At 54.3% G+C, this 16,751-nt stretch overlaps 1 protein-coding gene across 2 annotated transcripts; it reads right to left on the minus strand.

Annotated features, from left to right (window-relative positions):
* Nucleotides 1-262: 262 nt before the first annotated feature.
* Nucleotides 263-14,648, minus strand: IL10RA (interleukin 10 receptor subunit alpha). 2 transcript variants are annotated; one of them, XM_039229333.1, is made up of 7 exons: nt 14,499-14,648; nt 12,333-12,453; nt 11,606-11,790; nt 10,534-10,703; nt 9,814-9,964; nt 8,340-8,461; nt 263-4,495 (listed from the first exon to the last, which is right to left on the minus strand). In XM_039229333.1, exons 1-7 carry the CDS (start codon nt 14,563-14,565, stop codon nt 3,572-3,574), a joined length of 1,740 nt encoding a protein of 579 aa, XP_039085264.1. In that variant the 5' UTR covers nt 14,566-14,648; the 3' UTR covers nt 263-3,571. The 2 variants fall into 2 exon arrangements, with proteins under 2 accessions (XP_039085264.1, XP_039085265.1); XM_039229334.1 differs by lacking the exon at nt 14,499-14,648 and having other exon boundaries at nt 12,301-12,384.
* Nucleotides 14,649-16,751: the final 2,103 nt, after the last annotated feature.

Consider the following 16,751-nt stretch of genomic DNA (forward strand, 5'->3'; position numbering starts at 1 on the left):
ACGCAAAAGCACTACAGGAAATGGATGAGTCATGCCTCCAACTACCTAGTGTCCTCTAGGCTGGGGCTTCAGAAAATCTGCTCTAGCTGCCTGGACCCCTCCCCCCACCCTTGGTCGCCAGTGCGCTGTCCCAGGCGGGCACGGCCCATGGCACCCCTCTCCCCGCCGTTCCCATGTGGGTTTCCGAGAGCTTCCACCTAGTGGGACAGTGTGGGCTCTGGGGCCATGACCACCCTCATGACCCGCCATGTGTATTCTTTGATGGTGCGTGCCTTGCAGGTGGGGTGGGGGAGGGGTAGAGATCTTCGGGGAAGACAAGGCAGATTCTTTGATACAGCTATTTAGAAAGTTGGGAAAAGAGTTCAATAGAATTTCCTGTTTGGTCAACGTGGGTCCATTTCCCCCATCTCCTGGGTAAGAGGAAGTTCCGTTAGCTCACAGAAATGCAGAATCACACATTCCTCAGCCTGGAAAAGCCCTGAGGGAGATTACTCAGTTTAAGAACAAAGAGGGCCTTCTCTTGGGGACTTGAGTCGAAATTCCCGAGAAGCCTGTGAGCATCTCAGCACCAACTGTGGGTAGAACGCCGTTTCCCCCACGAGCCCTGGCTGTCTGTGCCGGGCAGACAGAGAGGGGCTTCAAGGCAGAGGGGACCCAGCACAAACTCCCACTCGTGCGTCACAAGGGAAGCAGGTGAGGCGTGTAGCAGAGCCCACATCCTGGGACTCTGTTCTGCAAGCTGCTCTGCATTTGGTCTCTCCCAGCGCATCCAGCACCAGTTGCTGATTCCTTTTACTCTCTCAGTCTTTGTACTCACCCCTCTGCCCTTCTTTACGCAGCCTGCCTCAGGGGTCTTTCCCTGAGGCCAGAGGTCATCTCCAACACTCGTATCCAGGAGAAAGTGGCCGAAGCCACACTTCACAAGAATAGGACAGGGAAGCCTCTGGGGCAGAAGTCTGGGCAGGTCCCAAATGGCATAGTATTAGTCAAGTTCTCTGAAGATGGTACGATCAGCGCTTCCCCAGAACCGCTGATTTTCTGAGCGAAATGGGGAGAAGCATCACAGGAGAGGTGACCCAGAGAAACGGCGAAGAGGTGTTCCCATTCACCTCCTCGAGGATCTGGGCTGGGACAAAGGGCAAAGTGCACCAGAGACCCTGGCCGTGGACCCCAAGTTTGCTCTATCTGCTGGGCTGAGCGTGGGGAGAGATTCAAACCCACGTGTGGCTTTTCGTGGAAAGAGCAGACTGCTTTCAGAATCAAATGCAGATGGCTTCCGCACTTATGAGAAGCACCCGTGGGATGCACCTCCAGGCCCGGGGGGAGCAGGTGGTGGGGCTCCAGGAAGGTCTGCTCTCTTTTCCAGGTGGTCAGGATCCACACTCAGAACATTGTCTTGGGGCGCCGGGGTGGCTCAGTCAGTTGAGCATCCGACTTCAGCTCAGGTCATGATCTCGTGGTTCGTGAGTTCAAGTTGGGTTCTCTGCTGTCATCGCAGAGTCCGCTTCGGATCCTTTGACCTCTCTCTCTGCCCCTCCCCCGCTCACGCGCTCTCAAAAAAAGCAAAAACCCCATTGTCTTCTACATTTCCTTTTCAGCCTTCCAAAAGAACATCTCTCTCATTTACATACAGCGTCACAATCTCCTTCATTACATTACATACCTGTTACATCATGTTCTTATGCGGGCTCAGACCTGTGTCTGGTTTGAGCCTAAGTCTTCATTTCTGCTAAAGCGACATCACACATTGTTTTCCTTATCAACTTCAACGATCAGCAATTTGAGTCTCCCCCCAGCCACCGCGTCATCAGAAATTTGACTGGTTTCACAAGATTCCTGTGGTCCTGACCATTTATTCAAATAAAAAACCTACACCCCTGATTTACAGAGCTTTTCTTTCAAGACCCTTTCAGACCCGCCCCCTCGGTGGAAACTCACATCCCTGTGAACGGAACGCATCAGGCATAAACCGATGCTCTTCGGTTTACAGATGAGGAAATGCTACAAACAGTGGGGTCAGAACTAGAACCCAGGAGTGGGGGTCGGGTCAGAACCAAGTTCTTGAATACTCCGAATTCTTTCACGGTATTGTGCTGTCTCTTCAATAAATAAGGTAACAGGATAAATAAATAAACCTTCCAAGGGAACCCTGAGGAACTCCGCAAACCTCAAGTGTCCAGGCGGAGTTATGAGACACCTGAGAACCTCTTGGTAGACTATGGGGGGGGGGGGCAAGGGGCGGTTCTGGCTGGATCCCCTGAGCTGGCATGTCTTCTCTGACCGCCACAGAAAAGTGCAGGGCCAAGCAGGGACTCTCGGGGCATCTGTCAAGCCTGTCACACCTCCCAGCTTAGGAGCCCATGGACTGTAAACTGGCTTTGAAGACAGAATCTTAACAGTGAGTATGGGGGAGCAGGGCCCACACCCGCCCCCTTTCTGGGCCCAGGGTCTGGTAGTCCTCTGAGCATGACACCATGGACCTGTGCTAAGTCTGTCAGTCCTCGGCATGAGAAGGAGGCTGTGTCTGTGCAGATGTGGGTTCTACAGTCCCCTTCTTCCCAGCCCGGGCTCACACTGGGCGGGAGACATCACCCCCGGGGCCAGCATGGAGGGCCCCCTGGAGATGGCATCCTTATTCCACCTGTGGCTGCCCCAAGCTCGCACGGGGGATCCCTGAGAGGGCGGTGCCGTGTCCCGTGGGTCTGTGGCTAGATGACAACAGTAAATGCAAGCGCAGGTCCCGCCCGGGACCCTCTGGGGCAGGTGAGCTGGTGCCCAAGTCCACAGACACCCTGAAGGGCTGAGTTTTGACCAGTACAAATAACCATGGCTTCTCCAGTACTGTCAGCAAGATGGTGGGGGGGGCGATGGGGTGGGGTCGTGAGTGGCTTGGTCACAGGGGGTTCACCCGCTGTGGGCTCCATGATGGTGGTTGGTGGACTGGCTGGCTGAGCAGGGTAGATTCATCGTGTGGGATTGGTCTAGTGGCATGACAAGCTCCCTGCCCGGGAGGATGCCAGTCGGGAAGATTCTCCGTGTGGCCATCCCAGAGATCGAACTTGGTCTCTGCTTCCTCCATCTTCCTCCTAGAAATGGCCCTGCAGGGGGGCCCTGAAGCTCCCACCCTCCCAGCCCTGCACCCTGCTGGAAGCCCCAGCACACGGCTAGCCTAAGAGGGAGGGCTGGGTCTGAACTGACTTCAGCTTGTTGGCCTCGCCGCAGTTCCAGAAAACCCTGTGGTTCCCCTGAGCAAACGATCTTTTACAGTACAGGAAGTGCCCTAAGGAGGGAGGAGATCTCTGCTCTGCCCTTCCTGGTCCTGCCAGAGTCTTTGGGGACCCGTCTGCAGAACAGGCAGTGGCGTCCACACACCCTGCACTGGAACAGCAAGGTAGCCTCTCTCTGCCTCGGGCACTTCGGACAGCCTTACCAGGCCTGGCTGGGGCTGGAGCCCCTGAACTTGCAGGAAGGTGCTCACACTGGCCTCATGAGTCACTTCTGACCCCTGGGGCCCCTCCTTCTGGTCCAAGCAGGGCTTGGCTGAAATCAAAAAGCATCCCGTTAGCCTGAGTCACTCGTTTGAGTGCAGGCTGGAGATAAGAGGCAAGGTGACCAGGTGTGAGTCAAAGCTGCCCAGAAGACCACCTGGGGCCGCCATACAGTCCAGAGTGGCAAGATCGTGGTCTAGGCTGCAGTCAGATGCTCCTGGGTCCCTGGAGCCGGTCAAACCCAGAAGGGACCATTCCTCAGTTGGCGGATTCCACTGTCCAGCTGGGGTCCGTGATGGAATATGAGTCATTCCTGGGTCCTGTTTCAAATAGCCCTTGGCCAGGGCCGGTGGAGGCCAGCCTGCCTCGGCATCCAGGCACGTCCTGAACTTGGGGCCAAGGCTCTCTGTCGAGGCGAGCTCCTCCTCCAGGCAGCCTGCCTTGGCTGGTTTCTCCTGTGTGCATCTGGTCTGCTTTAGGTAGCCCCGGAATGCCACGGAGTCGGGGTCTTCCTCCCCAGGCACCTCAGGCCCTGAGGGGTTGACGTGGCCCAAGGCCGAGACACCCTGCACGTCCTCAGGCTGCCCCTCGGAGTTTTGGACTAGACCAATGCCACTGTCGTCGTGGCCCTGGCTGCTGCCCCTCGCCCGCTGCTCCCAGTGGGGTCTGGTGCCGGGACTCAGGCTGGGCTCCCGCAGGCAGATTCCGCTGTCCGTGCTGCTGCTGCTGTCGCCGCCGCAGCGGTTCGCCAGCTCCCGGGGCACCCCCTTTCCCACGGCGCCCCCCGCCGGTGCGTGCGGCGCAGGCAGGAGGAACTGGGGCTCCTCGCTCTGCAGGGATGGCTTGGCACTGCCGAAGCCGCTGTCCGTGCTGCCGTGCAGCTCCGAGTTCTTCAGCTCCGGGGACACTTTGGGGAAGGCCTCCTCGTCCAGGGGATGGATGGTGTCCCGGGGCTCTGGGCGGGGAAGCTGGATGACGAAGCTGAAGGGATGGGGCTTCTCGAAGACCTGGAGGGGAGAGGGCGGAGTGAGAAGAAGAAGGGTTACCTGCAGGAAGGCACTCCAGCATTGCAGGTGTGGCCCCAGGGCTGGGAGGCAAGCTCAAGGCAGTGCCGCCCTAACCGAGGGGCCCGTGTGCTTCCTGTGTCCTTTAAGAACCGACCTTTCCTCTTAATGCAGTTCTCAGTTTGGCTCAGGCCTGTGTGCTTCCAGCCTGGATGGAACGGCAGGCAGGAGGGGAGCCTGCGGGGAGCGGAGAATGTTCTCAGCTCCGTCAGTACTGCTTTCCACACCTGAGAGCAGGCCGGACTCATCTAGATAGATGTAGCAGGGTGTGTCAGACTTTTTTGACTGTGGCCCAAAATAAGAAATGTGTGACATCATAACCCACAACAAACAGCCTAGAAGTATGTAACTCCTGTGTAAATAACTGAAGGCAGTTTCACAAAAGAACACTTATCATTACTACCCGTGAACTGTGACCCACACTACTACTCGATTCTATTCTATTCCTCTTTTAGTCTGTTCTATCTTTCCTATCCCGTTCTATCCATTATCCTAGCTTGTCCATTTTATTTTTTTAATGTGTATTTATTATTGAGACAGAGAGAAACAGAGCATGAGAATGGGAGGGGCAGAGAGAGAGAGGCAGACACAGAATCAGAAGCAGGCTCCAGGCTCTGAGCTGTCAGCACAGAGCCCGACGCGGGTTTCGAACCCACCAACCCTGAGATCATGACCTGAGCCGAAGTCGGACGCGTAACTGACTGAGCCACTCAGGTGTCCCCTTCGTTTTTTCTAATGTTGGATGTGAGACACCGAATTAATTTCTCCACACTGAGTATGACTTGCATACACACAGGTGGCTGCCCCATGTGGCAGCGGAACAAGCACAGAGCTAGTGGCTGGGGAGGAGCTGCTCCCCACTGACTGCCCGGAGTTCCTGGGAAAGTCACTTAATCCCTCTCCCCCTTGCTGCTCTGTCTCAGCCACACAGGGGTTCTTTCTGCCCTGGAATGCATCAGCTGAGTGCTCTCAGGGCCTTTGCACGTGCTATGCTCTGTGGTCGGAACACTCTTCTCTCAGCACTTTCTATGACTGTGTCCTGCTTATTACCCAGCCTCAGCTCCGATGTTAACTCCCCAGAGAGGCCTTCCTGGTCATCCTGGCTAGAGCAGTGCTCCACACACTCTCTTTAAAAGTTTATTTGTTCATTTTGAGATAGAGTGAGAGAGGGAGAGAGAGAATCTCAAGCAGGCTGCACACGGTCAGCGTGGAGCCCGATGCGGGGTTCGAACTCCTGAAATGTGAGATCATGACCTGAGTTGAAACCGAGAGTCAGACTCTTAACTGACAGAGCCACCCAGGTGCCCTAGCATTAACCTAGTTTACTACTTTCTAGCATTTCATTCCTGAAATTGTTTCCTAGTTTATTTTCTTCCCCCTACCACGACCCACTGTACCGACACACTCCCCACACCCAGTGGAATATAAGTACCCTGAGGGCAGGACCTGCCTAGTTTGTTTGCCACTCTGTTCCCAAAGCTGCAACTGAGCTGGTACCTATTAGGCACTTGTAAGGTTTGTTGACTGACTGATCGACTCACTGTTGCACATCTGTCCTTACTCCCTTTGTAAGTTTTGACTCCAATGCAACTCTTATTGGTTGAGTTCCTATTGATACCACATAGGTTGTGATTAAGCATATCGGTTTCTAGAGCAAGACTCCACAGCCCAAATCCCAGCTCTGCCTTTATCAGCTGCTTCATCTTGGCTGAATGATTTGGTCTCTCTGTGCTTTAGTGTCTTGCCTGTAAAATGGCCATAATGACAGTACCAGCCTGCTCGGGTTGTAGTTAATGTACAGAAAGTGCTCCTAACGGTGCCTGGTACATAGAAACCACTTAGTACATATTTGGTGAATTGAATTTTATGCTCCAATCTCTAAGGATGTGCTTCTCTAAGGAGAAGAATATCGAACCTCAGAGAAGTGAAATGACATGCACAAAGTCACAGCAGCAAACAACAGACCTGGAATTTGTACTCTGCTGGCCTGATCTGAAATCCCCATTTGTCTAAAGATCAGATCAAAATAGCGAACAAGTGGCAATAAGCAAGTGAGTGTGAAGGTGCTCTGTGCGCTAGAAATTATTGATAAAGTTCATAATGGCCAGGATCATTCAATGAAGGGAACTGGCTGCATTTATCTTGAGGAGGAAGAGATTCTCAAGGAGAGCTCAATTCTGTGATCCAAATGTCAGAGGAGCGAAAGCCCAGAGGTTGCTTGTTCTCTCCTTTGGCATTTTGTATCTATGTCGATTTCACTGGGTCCCATTAGAGTTAAACGATTACGTAGTGGCTGCCCCAGCAGGCTGTGATCAAGACCCTTGGGACCAGGGGCCACATTAATCAGGGTCATCCTGCACAACGTTTTGCATGTCATAGGTGTGTAATAACTGCAGCTCAATAGCCGGTTTGTTCATCTCTTCCTGGATGCTCGTCCTGATGCCCAACTAGGATCCCCCCACCCCCTGCTCCAGTTACCAGGACCCCCCCTCCCCCACCCCTTAGCGTTCCAGTTATCCATCCCTAAGGGCAGCCCCCATGGGGCACTCATCTCTAAACCTCCCCCATCCCAGCTCCAGGCCCTGCATATAGAATATGTTCCAAGTACTTGTTAAACAGGCCAGTGTATACGTGTTTATAGAACTGAACCTCCCCAGAGCACAGGGAAGGAACAATGGGTTACATACTTCAGTTAGACACAAGGAAGAACTTTTTAGTCTCCTAAAGTTGTAGGGGCTGCCAGTCCCCAGTGTCATCATAACCACTCTGCCCAGGGCATGGGACCTAGGAACACAGTCCTTTGCTTCCTGGGCAAGCCTGTAAGCAGGGCAGGCAGTCGCTTCTCTCCCTGCCTCCCCACTTCCTGGAGTTCTTACTCAAAATAATTCCAGAGGACCTCTGTCTCTCTCTTTATTTTTCTTAGAAATCCTGGGATCCCTTGAGGGGGGGTCCTTTCTAGCTGTGGCCCTTCCTAGGGCCCCTGCCTCCCTGATGGGGCTGGTCCTTCCCTGCATAGCCTACGGCCATCACAAGGATGGCAGCCGCGGGCGTGTGGCCGCAAGCCGTGGGCGTGTGGCCACAAACCCAGGAGCAGCCTGAATCCCAGGCAGAGGTGTGGAAGTGCTGCTCCGGGCTGCAGGCTGAGATGTGGACGCTGGCTTATAGCAGAAGAGCAGCAGTTGCTGGCGCCGGGTAGCTAGTCCGAGACCCTGGCCATGGCCCCCTCGGCACTGCCATCTGCTCTGCTCCCTGCCACTCGGGCAGCAGCACTAGGCAGGGGTGCTCCCAGGCCAGAGTCTTCCTCTTCCAGATCACTCCTCATCACCAGCCAGTGGGGGACAGGGGCGGGGGGAGGCGACTGGGCTCCGTCCTGACTCTTCCTGGCTCTGTGACCCCTGTGCTTGCGACAGTCACTCTATGCCTCAGTTTCTTCCCTTATAAAATGAGGATCATACCTGCCTCAGAGGTACTAACGCACAGGGGCTGATCCATAGCCAATTATTAGTGAATAGTAACAAAATGACACGTCGGGGGTTAGGACTACTCCGTATGTGTCTTACGGGGGCCATCAGAAGATCATGTTCTCAGCACTGGGCTTTGCATTTAAGCCCTCCCTCTGTCCCCACGGTCCGTGATGAAGGTGCCTCCTGATAATGTCAGGGCCGAGGGAATGGCCTGTCTGGGGGGAGCTCCCTGCCTCCTGGAGTATGGCTAGCAAGGATCAGCATGGCTAGAAGGGCCGGTACGGCTAGGAAGGACAGGACAGTGGCCTCCCCTTGAGACTCACCAGGACGGCAGGCAGCTTCCTCTGGCGCCGCATGCACAGCTGGAGGGCCAGGCAGTAGGCCAGGGCTCCGCAGAGCAGCAGTACGAAGGTGAAGAAGATGCTGAAGTTGGTCACGGTGAAATCTGTAGGCGGAGACAGATGTGTTTGTGGCCTGGCAGTGTGGGACTGGAGTGGCCCAGCTGACCCCCCAGGCTTCCTCTAGGCTACAACTAGATGTTTCTGGATGTTTGGGAATTCCTGCCTGGCCTACAGCCTCTGTCCTGAAGGAGTCCCTCACGAGACACGCTGACTTGGCGTCGGCTCTGCGCACGACCCACACTACGGCACGTGGGACGGGGCGGGCGGGGGAGGGGCAGGAGGCTGCCGCAGGTGACAATGGAGGCTCCGGGAGCAGCCAGACCTGAGCTTAAGTCCTCACTCCACCGCTTACTGGCTGTGCGGGTTTGGACGAATTATGCAGCCTCCCCGAGCCCCCGTTTCCCCACATACGATGACTGAAGTACACAGCACCGATCATCTACTAGGTCCTTTACTTATGTTTTCTGATCTTTATAACAACTTTAGGAGGTAAACACTATTATCACCTCTATATAGATTAGGATCCTGGGGCCCGGAAAGTTTAATTGACCCAAGCCCACAGACCTCATAAGTGGGAAAACTGAGATCTGAAGCCAGAGCTGTACACGAAACTATTTCTTGTACCAGTGGGTGGATGTTGAAAAAGCTCTTAGGGACGCCTGACACGGGGATGGTGCCTGACTCTGCTAAAATGAGGGTCTGGCTAAATGACAATGAACTTGTGTGTTCATTAATTGAAATGTATTGTAGAAATGGAGGGAGTCACTCTGGTGTTTGCTGGACCTTGTCCACACTGGACTGGCATGACTGGTCGGACATTTGACATGTGCTATCCTGAGTTATAAGTTACGGCTTCCTCTGGGCACGCCCTCTCTCCCCAGCCAGACTGTAAGATCCTTGTGGACAGGGCCGTGGCCTTCACATCCCGTGTCCCTAGCCCTCCCTCCCCTCCCCAGCACCAGGGAGAGCCTGGCTTTAGCAGCTGTGGCAGGGGGCAGCTCAGTTCTACGTCCTCGGAGGAGGAGGCAGGGTAAGGAGAAGGCGCCCTGTGCCCAGCTCCAAGAAGGGATAGCTGAGGAATGTAACGAACAGGAACTACCCCAGCTGGCAGAGGTGGGCTAGGGTGGGGGTGGGTTCTTGGGAAGCACAGCTGGGCTCAAGCAGAAGCACCAGCAGAATCAAGAGACCCGGCTTTGCCACCATGTCCTAGAAAGCTGTTTATGCCCACAGAGCCTCAGTTCCCGCATCTCTAAAATGGGGACGATAGGATCTCTCTCCTAGGGCTGTGGGGAGGAGTGCCCATGGCGTCGGCAGCCCTCAACTGATGCTTTTTAGGTTGTGCGAGGCCCTTCCTGCCTCCCTCCCCACCCACACAGCAGCCGAGCTGCAGACTCACACTGTCGGGTGAGCACGACGCACTCTTCCTTGGACCACAGTGCCCTGTTAGTTCGGGAGCCCACAGATGGCTTCACCTTGACACAGAACTCTCCCAGTTCTCCAGGGGGTGAGAGGCTGAAGTTTTCACGGTAAACCTTCTGCTGTATGAACTGAAACAAAAATAACATAGTAATCAACAAAATATCCCTGACTCATGGTCTTCACTGTCCTTTCTCTAGCAGAACAAACCCGATATCATTAATGCAGCTCAAGATCTCTGTGATTAACATGATCTATCTTGTACTAAAAGACAAGAGGGACATTTTATAGAACACGGAGGACCTTCCTAGAAGGGGCTGGAATCAAATGGTGGAAAGAGCATCCTCTTTCCTGGCAGATTCCTGACCACCCACGTACGGGGGTGTCCCTGGGCAATCACGTAGCCTCTCGGAGCCTCATTCCCCCATTTACAAGAGGGAGTAAAATAGCCACCTGCAAGGCGGTCAAAACTAATAGTTTTAGCAAACGTCTCGCGTGGTGCCTGGCGCTAGCAGGCAGTGCCTTCCCTGCCACTCGGCAGGTGCATCTTAACTGAGGGCTTCTCAACTCCCTTCCCCGCCCCACGACCCCCCTCTGCTCTGCCAGCAGAGTCCTCCAGGGGTGCATGAAAGGTGCTGCCAGCCCGGGGGACAGGGAGGCCCAGGGAGCCCATCTGCTGTGGTCCCAGGGAAGCCCGTACCGTATAGTTCCCTGGCACCTTGCGCAGCTTAATCTCATACTCTCGAAAGTGTTGGAAGACGGTTTCGTAAGTGTCGCTGGTAAGGGCCATCCTGGGCCTGGGGAGCTGGATCCACCCGAGGATGACGCCGTTGTTCACCTCTAGCTTCACGCTGCTAACCATCAGAGTCACTGAGTGGGGAGGCAAAATCATGAGGCCGGCGGGCTGGGGAGGGCCTGCCTGTCCCACCCGGGCTTGGCCTCCGGAGTCCAGCTTTACCCACCCTACAGCCTGGGGCCACTGGTTTCCAACCCAGTGGAACATCAGGACTTCCTGGGGGGTACCTTAAAAATACAGATGCCCCAGGCCCACTTAAGACACAGTGAATCTGAATTTTTGAAGCTGGGTCCCTGGAAACATTTATCTTAAACACACTGCCCAGGTAATGTTTCTGTGGCCAGTTGGACACTGGCCTGCAGGATGGCATTTGGCAGCCAGTGCCCTCAAAGACCATTGGTTCTGACTCCGAATTTTGGAGAGTAGGCTCACCACACACATAGAACATGGTCTGGTCCAATTTGTGGCATGGAAGAATCCCATCAAGTGTGGGGCTTACCCTTTTCTCTTCTCTCTACAAAGAGAGACCTCCAACTCTTCATCAAGTAGCACCTCCCTGCCTCACAGCCTCGCATCCTGACCCCTGGGAATTCAGCCCAAAGCGGGTGAGGACTAAATCTAATTCTGCCTACTGTTTGCTGCCCTATTCTGAGAGCTTATGGATTCACTTCCTCTTCTAGAAAGCTGCAAGTACACAGGTCTGGCCCTTGTGACTCAGCTGCTCAACTCACCCCAAGACTTCTCTCTTCTATAGGATAAACAACTCCAGTTCCCTTTGAAATCTTGAACAACTTGGCTGTTTTCATCTAAATCTTCTCAAAAGTCCTGACTAGTTGTTTGGGCAACGAGGCCCCCTGGCCAGGAAGCCCAGGTGTATGGCAAGCTATGGGAGCAGAGTAAAGTTCTAGACTAGAGTTTCTGGCAGGAAGGGACCCCCAAAGCCGTAGTCTGGGTCCAGGGGAAATTCGAAAAGCACCTTCATCCGTGGAGAAGCGTGTGTTCGTGTTGGTCCAGTTGGAATACTGGTTTCCATCCACTGCCCGGACTCTGGCTTTGTAGCTATTGTCGTGGTACAGGTCCAAGGTCACGGAAGTGAGGTCACAGGACGGCACCAGGGTCTGGCTACAGTTGGGGATGGGCTTCCAGCAGTCTATTCCATACCTGGGGAGAGATCAGGATAGGCATCAGCAGGGGAATTTATGCTCAAACCCACCTCCTTTGAGAGGAAAGCAAGGGGCCCAGGGAGAGAGCTCACATGATGGTCCAGCCCTCAGGGCATTTTCTCTGGTCCAGGGCATCTAACCACAAGAGGGTCTCTCTTGCTTCTGGGACCGCATACCAGTGTCTCTTGGGTCGGAATATCTCACAGACATCCCCCTCCTCCATCCCCCTCCTGCTTTCTCCTTTCTCCCAACCACAGTTGTAGTCCTTTGAGGTTTCCTTGGTTTCCAACCATATTATGGATGCACTTCCTGTTTTTCCAGCAAGATGGAAAAAACCTTGAGGGTAAAGGCAACACCTTGGCCTTGTCATCCCAGAGCTCTCAGTGCACATGGAACTCAATCAGTCCTTGTCAACTGATGGACATGTGCCAGGGTCCTTCCTGGTGTCACTTCAATGTTACCTTCCCATGCCAGCAAGGTACAAGGGGCCACCCCCTCCCGCACCCACCTCCCTCCCTTCTCCATCTCCCCTTTCCATACTTCAGAAGCTCCACTTCATAGTAGGTGCTTTCTGACTGATTCGGGATGGGAGTCCAATGGAGGATATGGGAGAAAAATTCTGCTTCAAACCACACAGATGGAGGCCTGGGCAACTCTGTTCCTGGGGAGAAGAGTGACAATATCAGAGCTTGCGGACCTTGAGTACTTTACTATTTGCTGAGCACCCTGCTAAGCACTTTACCTAAGCTGTGTCAGTTAATTATCACAGCAGCCCTCCAAGGTAGGCATGTATTACTCCAATATTACGGAAAGGTTAAGTGACGTGCCCAAGGCCAATGGAGTTACCGGGTGGATCTAGATGTGTCTGATTCCAGAGCTAGTGTTAGGTCCTTAAGTTGCCTTCCTGTGCTGTCTGTGATCGGAAGCAGAAGTAGAGGCTGAGCAGAGGCAAGTGGAGTCTGATGTATCTCAGCAGAGAAGGCAGAGGCTTAGGGCTAAGGTATGTCTGTCTGCAACGAGCTCTCAGATGAGCCAGTCCCTGGCTCTGCCCAATCCCTGTCCCCCTCCCAGCCTCATCCCCAGGCCTGCTTTTGTCCCCATACTTGGTCCCCATCCTGGCTCCAGCCCAAGGCCTCGTCTCGAGTTCTTGGGGGGCAACAGATTCCCTGCTTATTGGCATCTGCCTGTTTTCTCTTCACAGCTCTCCTGGGCAACCCCAAGCTGACTGCTTGCCCCATTCCCCTGCTTCTAGAAGGGCTTTAGGCTGTGTGAGGACAGACAGAACGAAGGAGTGCTGGTTCTAGACTGGGCTGATGACATTTCCACCGGGAGCCAGCACCCTTGGCTCTATGGCAAGATACCACGGCCTAACTCCAGCTCCTGCCCTCCCTCCTCCCACTCAGAGGAGTTTTCCACGGGAAACACCAGGATCCTCAGATTAACTTGCCAATGTGACTTGGGCAAATTACGTAACTTCACTAGACCTAGTGAATGTAATAAATACACCTACCATAAGTGTCTTGCCCATCAAGTGCAATGAGATAGTTCAAGGTCAATACCCAGTCAGTCCCTCTTCTCTCCTCCTCCATCCCTTCATGCCTCCCCATCTGCCAGTCACTCTCTCCCACGTCCTTTGTTCTCTAATTTCTCACCATCTCTAGTAATACTTCTTCTAGAACTGTCCTTCATACTTAGAAAGTACATCTCCCTTGTCCCTTCCTTCCTTCCTTCCTTCCTTCCTTCCTTCCTTCCTTCCTTCCTTCCTTTCTCTCTCTCTCTCTCTCTCTCTCTCTCTTTCTTTCTTTCTTTCTTTCTTACAATGTCTTTGATCCTCAAGGCTGTGTTTCAATTTCAAAACATTGGACGGAAAGTGAAAAATACAACCGGTCTCTGTGGTGTTTGGGCTGCAGATCCCCGACTGAGCTCTCGATCACGTGAATGGCTGACTGCATGGTTTACTTTGTATTTTGGTGTCCACGCAGTTTCAGTCCCTGCCCTCCCGGCCTCCACTCGCCCTGCCTCCACCTCCCTGCCCTTTCATTCTCTCTCCAGGGTTGACTCGGCTCTCTTGCAGAAACTTTCCAGGTATACGGCTGGGTTTGACGACGGAGCTAAGGGGTAGGAGGAGGTCGGGGGGAGGGGGGGCAGGTGGCAGTGGGACCACATTAGGGGCTAAAGAAGGAGCAGGGATGATCAGATGGAGCCACAGGTGATAGTGAGGGCAAAAGCTGGGATGAGCCAGGGGATGCCGTGGGGAAGAAATAGGTTAAGTGGAGCGCTGAGGGAAGGTGGAGTCAGATGGGGGGGGGGGATCAAAGTCCTTCCCCGAGGGGAAAGCAGTCTTAGTTGGGCTAGAACAACAAGAAAGGCCAGGGCTAAATTTCTGATCGGTCTGGAAGTGGATGGACGATAAGCTGGGGCGGGGGGTGTTATTTGACCTCTCTGTCCCCTCCCTTCCCCCCATCAATTTAATGCTCTTCCACTTCCACAATGGGGAGCCTTAGACTCAGGCTTGCCGGCATGAGGGAGCTTCTGGGCGGGGGTGGACAATGGGCTTCCCTCTCCCCAGAGGGACAGCCACACGGAGCTCCCCGTGGAGCGCACAACTTTAATGTAGGGGTGACGAAAGGTGGGAGTCGGGTGTGGACACGCAGGCAGCCCAGGAGGGCGGGAGAGGGCAGGGCAGGGCCGGGCTGCGATCCTTACCGTGCGCGCCGGAGCCCAGGCGCAGGCTGAGGAGCACCGCCAGGGGCAGTACCAGGCGCGGCAGCATCCTGGGCGCGCAGCATCCTCCGAGGCCGGAGCCGGAGCCAGAGCCGGGCCGCGCGCGCGTCCAGCCTCGATTGCGCTGCTCTACCTCTGAAAGCTCCGGCTGGGGGAGCTGCCCTGCTCTCGGTCCGCGAAACTGACGTCAGAGGGGCGGGGCCCCGTGACGCCCCGCCCCCAGGCCGCGCCTCCGGATGCTCCTGTGGGCTGCTGCCCGCAACCTTGAGCTAGCAGCCAGGCGCTCGCCGCCCCCTCTGGTGCGGAGGATGTGTGCGGGGGAGTGGGAGGGGGGCTGGGACGGCACAGGGCTGTCCCGGGCGGGGACCGGGCCCTGGACAGCCCTCCCCTCCCCGCTTCCAAGGCTGCCCAGTGCGATCGCGTTAAAGTCACCCTGGCAGCCTGGGGTAGGGGTGTAGTGTAGGGGGTGTGGTGCAGAAGGTGGGGTGAGGTTGTCAGAGCGGATTTTGCTGGATGGACAAACAGGGTTGGAATTGGAGTTGTGGCCAAGGCCAGGCGCTCGCTCGGAGCTGGGGAAGGGAGGAGAGTGTCTCAGGCGCTCAGTGAACATTGCTAGGACACGTGTGTGACCCGATGTTGCCCTAGTACCTGGGTGTAGGGCTAGGAGCCAACCGAATGGTAAAATAGAGGGTCCTCTACCTGACTTAATAGTCTGGGAGGGGTGTCCGGGGACCTCCTTCAGCTGCTTTTGGTGTCCCTAGCTTGCCTGAAATCTCACGTTTAGAGCCTTTATCCCCCCCCCCCCCCCCCCCCCCCCCCCCCCCCGCTGGTAATAACACTCTGGGGGACTGGGTAGCATATCATCCGTTACTCATGCTTGGTATCACTGAACTCAAATTAGACTTCACTCCAGGTGCACCAAAGATGCGAGAGCATGGGAGACAAACTTGTCCCCTTCACTTCGGTTGTGCGGTCACACCTGCTTACGAGTATGTGGGTGTATTGGGGAGGGGGTCCTATTCTGGGCTGAGGGTCTATTGTAGGATTAGGAAGACGTCACTTTTTGATGATGATTAGTGAAGGTCGGGGATGCCCTCAGTACGTGGAGAGTGGAGAGTGGTGTAGGCAGGCGGGACACAGGGTCAGTCAGAGCCACCCTAAGTAAACAGCTCTCATTCCCACACCCTCGGATCAGCTGCGAGAAAGAGTTCCAGGGTTTGTAATGTGTGAGAATGTTTTCTGCGCTCTCTATTGCTCAACTGGAAGGTTAACAGTGGCCAGTTGCTCAGAAGTATCCAGGCATGACCCAAGGGGTGTGGCTGCCTTCTGAAATGACTTCTCAGTTGCCACTTGACCTTTTGAAGGAGGAGTACATGGCAGTTTCTTGCTGAACTTGTCTTTACTTACTTTTTTTTGAGTTAAAAGAGTTTAAAAGTCTTACCCCATTGCCATTTTGAGGGAGAGTCAGGATTCCTAATTCATTCACATGACAATTTTTTTCTGTACACTCAGTTTGGGCCAGATCCTGAATAAAAGCTGAGGTTAAAATGGTGATCAGAACAAGGTCCCTTCCCCCAAGAAATTTACAATTCAGCTAGGGACAGAACGGAAACAGAGATTTTAATAGGCTGTGGGAAGTGTGCTGGGAAGGAACTATAGGCTAATGTGGGTACACAGGAAACAGGCACTCAACCATAACTTGGGGTAGAGGACAGGGAACGCTTCCTGAAGGAGGTGATATTTAAGCTGATACTCGAGGGATGAGTAGGAGGTAGCTAGCTGGGTGAAGAGCATATGGGGAGGGTGTTCCGGACAGAGGGCAATGCCCACTTAGAGATGGGAGAACATGGCGCTTTGGAAGAACCTTGTGAAGTGCATAAATTAGCATTCCTGTTTTCAGATGAGAGTCATCATGGCTGACGAATTAATGCTTTGCTCAGGGCAGAGCCTGCATTTGAGTATAGGCCATCTCCACGTACCCTGCTGCCTCACAAAAAGCACTCAGAACAGGAATTAGGTTAGACATGCGATTACCATACCTTTTTAAAAAAATGTTTATTTATTTTTGAGAGAGGGAGAGAGACAGAGTGCGAGCTGGGTAAGGGCAAAGGCAGAGGGAGACACAGAATCCGAAGCAGGTTCTAGGCTCTGAGCTGTCAGCGCAGAGCCTGAGGTGGGCCTCGAACTCATCAACCGAGAGATTGTGACCTGAGCCGAAGTCGGGCGTTTAACCGA

The sequence above is a fragment of the Hyaena hyaena genome, unplaced genomic scaffold, assembly GCF_003009895.1.
Source record: "Hyaena hyaena isolate Hyena2069 unplaced genomic scaffold, ASM300989v1 scaffold_37, whole genome shotgun sequence".
NCBI classification, from domain to species: Eukaryota; Metazoa; Chordata; class Mammalia; order Carnivora; family Hyaenidae; genus Hyaena; species Hyaena hyaena.